At 33.2% G+C, this 6,357-nt stretch overlaps 1 protein-coding gene across 1 annotated transcript; it reads left to right on the top strand.

The window, feature by feature from the left end:
* The first annotated feature begins 254 nt into the window (after positions 1-254).
* LOC143617478 (WD-40 repeat-containing protein MSI4-like) lies at positions 255-4,613 on the top strand. Its single transcript, XM_077090027.1, has 15 exons — positions 255-421; positions 879-942; positions 1,065-1,151; positions 1,242-1,304; positions 1,394-1,459; positions 1,550-1,624; positions 1,842-1,917; positions 2,010-2,178; positions 2,300-2,381; positions 2,590-2,663; positions 3,173-3,284; positions 3,378-3,452; positions 3,740-3,807; positions 3,880-3,979; positions 4,094-4,613. Exons 1-15 carry the CDS (start codon positions 288-290, stop codon positions 4,190-4,192), a joined length of 1,344 nt encoding a protein of 447 aa, XP_076946142.1. The 5' UTR covers positions 255-287; the 3' UTR covers positions 4,193-4,613.
* Positions 4,614-6,357: the final 1,744 nt, after the last annotated feature.

Here is a 6,357-nt window from a genome sequence, read left to right as displayed (position 1 = left end):
AAATATCATTTTACGTAGGGACGTTTGGGTTTAATGGATTTTAAATTAAACCGTGGGTCAAACCGTTAGTAACCGGTTTTTGTCGTCGAAAACCGAAATGAACATTTGAAAATTGAAAACGACCGGCCAAAAGTTAATGAAAAAAATCAATGGTGAAATCAAACCAATGACCGGTTTGAAAGTTTTTCGGTTTCAAAGCAAACAACGTGCAGTGTAATTTGATTATAAAGGTAGAACTACAATTACACACACACAACCAGTCAGTGAGAGAGAGAGAGAGAGAGAGTATGAAAGAACGAGGCGGGAAAGGAGGAAAGCAGCCGTCAGTGAACGAGCGATACACACAATGGAAGTCTCTGGTACCCGTTCTCTACGACTGGCTCGCTAATCACAACCTCGTCTGGCCATCTCTCTCATGCCGGTTACTCACCACACACCATCTATTCTACCCTAGGGTTTTATTTGTTGTTATTTGTTACATATTCAATTTATCGTTCAAATACATTAACACAACAGTAGTAGTTGCATTTGCTTATTCAATCCTGGTTTACTTAGCATTATTATAACATTCACGTAGCTATGCTGGCTGCATACATTTTCAATTTCTTAAACCCTACCTTCCATTGTTAGGGTTTTGTTCATCTCCGGTATGTTTTGTTACGGAAATTAGCTTAACTTATGGCCTAGATTTCACTAATTTTGTGACTAATTGTTTTATCTGTGGTTTATGCTTAGTTTTGTTTCTGAAATAGAAATGTAGTGATTTATTATTTGTGGTTTTTTGGAAAAAAAGAATAACATTAGTCAATGTGCAGAAGCTACATTATAAATATTAAGATGCATGTTACTCACATTGGCTATTATTGTTGTGTTAATAGATGGGGGCCGCTTATAGAGGAAGCTACTTACAAGAACCGCCAACGACTTTACCTTTCTGAACAGGTGAATGAAGTTGAAGGCTTTTTTATTACAAAAGTTTTAATAATCGGAAAGTTGTTTATGAAGCCTAAAAAGTGATAATAATTTGTGTTGTATTTTTAAATGTTTTATGATTCTTTTTTCAGACTGATGGTAGTGTTCCAAACACACTTGTGATAGCGAATTGTGAGATTGTGAAACCACGAGTTGCAGCTGCTGAACACATAGCACAGGTGAGGCGACAATAATATGATTGTGCAGCCTGCACAATTTTGATTTCTGTTTTTTGTGAGTTATTTGACTAACGACGACTGATGTTGTAGTTCAATGAAGAAGCACGCTCTCCGTTTGTGAAGAAGTTTAAAACCATTATTCATCCTGGAGAGGTAATAATAATCCTTGCAGGTTAGATATCTTTGAAAAAATGAATTGATAAACTTATAATTTATATGGCATTTAAATTTTTTTTGTGAAGGTAAATCGCATCAGGGAGCTTCCTCAGAACAGCAAAATTGTAGCCACACATACCGACAGTCCTGATGTATGCATTTGATTCATCTTTTTTGTTCGTTTTGATATATAGTTAAATTGATATAATCTTATTATTTACATTTTCTTCTTCCAAAACCAGGTTCTGATCTGGGATGTTGAAGCTCAACCCAATCGCCATGCTGTCCTAGGGGCCACAGAATCTTGCCCTGATCTGGTAGGTCGTTGTAACATTTCAAAGTGGTCAATTCGGGCCGGGCTGACTCGTTCAGTCCAGTTCCAATAGCCACTTTACTAACTTTGTCTCTTTTCATGCTTCATTATTATTAAGTGAAGTTCTAGATATTTTTAGTAATGTGGATATTTATAACTGTATTTAGTATTCACTCAGTTCTCAAAGCAGAAAGTTGATATTTTGTTTCTTTAAAATGTAGATATTAACTGGCCACCAAGAAAATGCAGAATTTGCTCTTGATATGTGCCGAAGTGAACCCTTTGTACTCTCCGGAGGTGATGCACTGCAACAATTGTTTATGCTGTTTGATGCTGATATATTATAAAATTATTTATTTAATAGTTAATAAATGACTTTATTTTTGCAGGCAAGGATAAATCAGTTGTGTTGTGGAGCATTCAAGATCACATCTCTACTTTAGCAACAGATTCTGGTGGGAATGATGATAAACCTACTGAGAGCCCAAAGATTCAAGCAAGAGGTATCTATCAAGGACATCAAGATACTGTCGAGGATGTACAATTCTGCCCTTCAAGGTATCTCAAACTGTTTGACCTGCTACCCAACCTGGCTAATTTGCCACTTTTATCTATAGCTATGACAGCTAAAATCTGCTAATTGGAATTTTGTTAAATTATTGGTATATGTGCTGTGAAGTGCTCAAGAGTTCTGTAGTGTTGGTGATGATTCTTGTCTTATTTTATGGGATGCTAGAACCTGGACGTCTCCAGTAGTCAAGGTGATTTTTACATATACTTTTTCCAGGGGTTCTACTAGTTTGTGCTTGTTTAATGATTTATAGGATTACTTTTTCTCATCTGTCTGGAATATAGACAAAACTAAAGTTGAAATTCATATAAGAAAAGATAGTATAGTTTAGTTACCTGAATTCTTGGTTAATAAAATCTTGTTTTAAGATTACTTTATGTTTTCATGATTGTTTGCAGGTTGAGAAAGCTCATAATGCTGATCTTCACTGTGTTGATTGGAACCCGATTGATGAAAATCTCATTTTGACCGGGTAAATCATAGATGTTTTTGTATTTTGCTTTACATTAAGAGTGTTTACTGACACCCATTAACGATTATTGAATGAATTTTGGGTTAATCATACCATAAAAGAGAAATGTTTGTTATGGGGTAAACAATAGAGGACAATTTTATATATAACCTCTTAAAAGTTCAAACTTTCATAGTTACCCTTTCAAAAAAGTGTTTATCATATTTACCTATGCTATAGGTGATAAATAAAACTCAGTTACTTATAATTTGTGTCGTTAAATAACAGAAAAGAGATTATTTACAGTAATAATTTTGTTTTCTTATTTGTTCGTTCAATGAAATGGATTCTTACAAGTCTCTAATTTTATTTATTTGGTATGAATTGGGTTGAAGAGAGCAAATATGCTATTATAAAATTAGGAGGATGTATATAAAAGTTTAAACTTTAAAAAGATACATGTGAAACTAATCCAATAAATTAGGTCCTGGCCTTCAAAAAATATCTTTTTTTATTAATATTTCGTACAGGTCAGCCGATAACACCGTTCGCTTGTTTGACCGTCGAAATCTTACTTCTGATGGGGTTGGATCCCCTGTCCACATATTTACTAATCACAGTGCTGCTGTTCTTTGCGTACAGGTATTAAAATTTTGGAAACTTTATATTATTATAATCATCACATAACTTATTCACTCTCCTAGATTATTCACGGAGTTAAATAATATATTTCAGTGGTCACCAGACAAATCATCTATCTTTGGAAGTTCTGCTGAGGATGGTGTCTTGAACATCTGGGATCACAATAAGGTGGGAAGCTATAAAATAATAAGAGGAACATATTTACTCATTTCATAAAAAAAAATAAAAAACCCTTAATGAATGAATTGAAAAAAAAAAACATTATTACTATGAATTATCTTAACACAACTTTCTGGTTTTTCTGTTTGTTTTATAGTGAAACAAGTTGTTATAAGTAAAATGATTATATTTTATCTGCTGTCTGAGTGGACATGCAAGATATTTTCATTGTTTTAAAAGGGTAAATCTGTCTATTCTATTTTCACGTTCTCTAAACATGTTTTGTTCATATCCAGATTGGTGAGCGGTCTGGCCCAGCTTCAAAATTTGCACCAGGCTTATTGTTCCGTCACTCTGGTCACAGGTACAAAGTTTTTATTTTTAATTAAAAAATATCAAAACTTGTTGACAATAACGTGTTTTCCTTCAATTGCAGGGATAAAGTGGTTGATTTTCACTGGAACTCGCATGATCCGTGGACGATCGTCAGTGTATCTGATGATGGTGAAAGTACTGGTGGCGGTGGTACCCTACAGGTATGGTGGTTACTATATATTTAACTTTTTATATGATCATATGATTTTATATGATAATATTAATTGGGTACTCAGGTACTTATTTATTAATCTCTTCTGTGGCTGAATGTGCAGATATGGAGAATGATTGATTTGATCTATAGGCCACAAGAGGAGGTTATTGAGGAGCTGGAGAAATTCAAGTCACACATCCTCACTTGTCCAACTTCATAGGGTCCAACTTTAGATTCTCTTATTTTGCGTTATTAACGGAGCCTTATTGGTGTTATGGTACCTTCGAGTTTTAGTTGTATGGTCAGGATTTGGAACATGTTGATCTCTGTTATATTAGACATGTTGCAGACACAGATTTAACATAAGGGCAGTATTGGAACTAGGAAATTTATGCTTTTTGCCCGTGATAAGTTTGGTGCTGGTGTATGTTTTATAAGCTGAAATCGAGGCGATAAAATGGGCGGGGTCATGAATTGGGTAACGTGTTAAAACGTGTCATTTCTAGTATGGGTTAAATCGAGCTGGGTGGGTTGTTGACCTGCAAAACATGTATCTTCTGGTTTGATTCAATTTCTTGGTTTTGAGCTCTTTAAGTGTTTGTTTATGTCATGGTTTGGTTATTCATGTCACTAATAATGTAACACTTATATTATTCAATACCTAATCGATTTAGTTTGACAAGTGATTAAAGTTATAAAACATGAACGAATAGAAATTTTGAATGACACTATACAATTTGCATTTTAAAACCTAAATTTCTAGTTTATACACGAAATAATGAGGATGATATTCATTTAAATGCGTTTGAAAAACATGTTCATACATCCATATTTGGATATTTGAAAAACATTTTACAAACGAAAACAACAAAAGTAAGGCTAATTCCTGAGAATATACTCATTTGTATGAGAAAAGTATATTAATATAACTTAAAAAATGCTAGTTAATATTAACTCGTTTTTCACCCACATTGCGATGAACAAGTTTATTTGTTTTTTCCACACATGTTGGGTAACATTTTTCACTATTTTGGTCAATAAGAAAACTTTACTAAGTAAAGAAGTTAACTGACATGACGCATTAAAAAAATACGTTGCCTGGTTACAAAAGACGCACGTGACAACTACCAATGATTAGTTATGATTAGTCATACACAAAAATGTACACAAAATGTTTGACATCTTCTATTAGTTACACTAAAAATGTCGTGTTAGTGCACAAAGACCGATATTATCAAAGGATGCTACATAGTTTTATACATAAAGTTTAATAAGTATAATTGATGAATAGTACATTTACATGAGATAAAAAACATTTTCACATTTAATAAGTTTTTAATTTGTAGATATATTGTGTATTTATGAATAAAGACAAGTATTGAATGCACTTGTCACAAAAGAAAAGTTAATGCAGTGTAAATTGCAATGATCTGATATAATACGATATTTATGCATTTGTTAGACGGGTCCGTATAAATTTTCACACTTATCATAGACCTAGGAAGTGTAAACAAACAAAGCCAGCTTATAAGCCATGCGAGATCGAATCATTAATGTTCGAATCGAGCTTACACGAGCTCGATCCTTAAAATAAGTTTGTTAAACAAACGAATTCAAACCCATGCTTCACTTATCTAACTTGAGATTGTTTGCAAGCCTAAACGACATTATTTTTTTTATCTACATAATAAAATTTTTGTAACATATATAATCATTATGATATAATTAAATAATAATATATATTATGTATTTATGTAATATATAAAAAATATATTTTTTAAAAATATATCATATAATTTAAAACGTATTAATTAATAATAATATGGTATCCTCACTTCTGGCCTAGTGGTAGAAAGACTTGGGTTCTTCAATAAAGACCCAAGTTCAATCTTCACTTGTGTTACTTTATTGGTAATGAAGGATTTGGTTAGGCGTTATGAGGTTGTTAGTCGAATCTTAAGCTAACTCGGGCTTTTGGTGACACGAAAGTCAACGATATGGTTTCCGAGAAACGTCCAAATCAAACTGTATAGCATGTGAGCCCGGTTAAAGCAATATAGTATGGCCAAATGAGAACAATGAGACTTTTTAAATTGGAGATTGCGGTGACCATGATACATAACGTAAAATGTTATATTATATAGATAAAGGATCCAATACAAAAATCCCTTATCGTACAATAGGTACGCGAGTGTCTGGAACGTCGACTTATAAAAACACATGGTGGCAAGATTGTAATTTTATTCAAATCATATTCTGTCCCAAATTAAGTCATTCGCTCATCAACCACGATCATACATCGACTCCTAAATTGCAGACCGAGATCAGAAACATAATCAAATTTCATTCACACCCATCGTTTGCTGTTTCACGGGGTTTCACACA

Source organism: Bidens hawaiensis, unplaced genomic scaffold (assembly GCF_021521415.1).
Source record: "Bidens hawaiensis isolate Kalapana, Puna unplaced genomic scaffold, B.hawaiensis_p1.1 tig00055082_1, whole genome shotgun sequence".
In the NCBI taxonomy this organism is placed as follows: domain Eukaryota; kingdom Viridiplantae; phylum Streptophyta; class Magnoliopsida; order Asterales; family Asteraceae; genus Bidens; species Bidens hawaiensis.
This window is presented reverse-complemented; position numbering and strand designations above follow the sequence as displayed.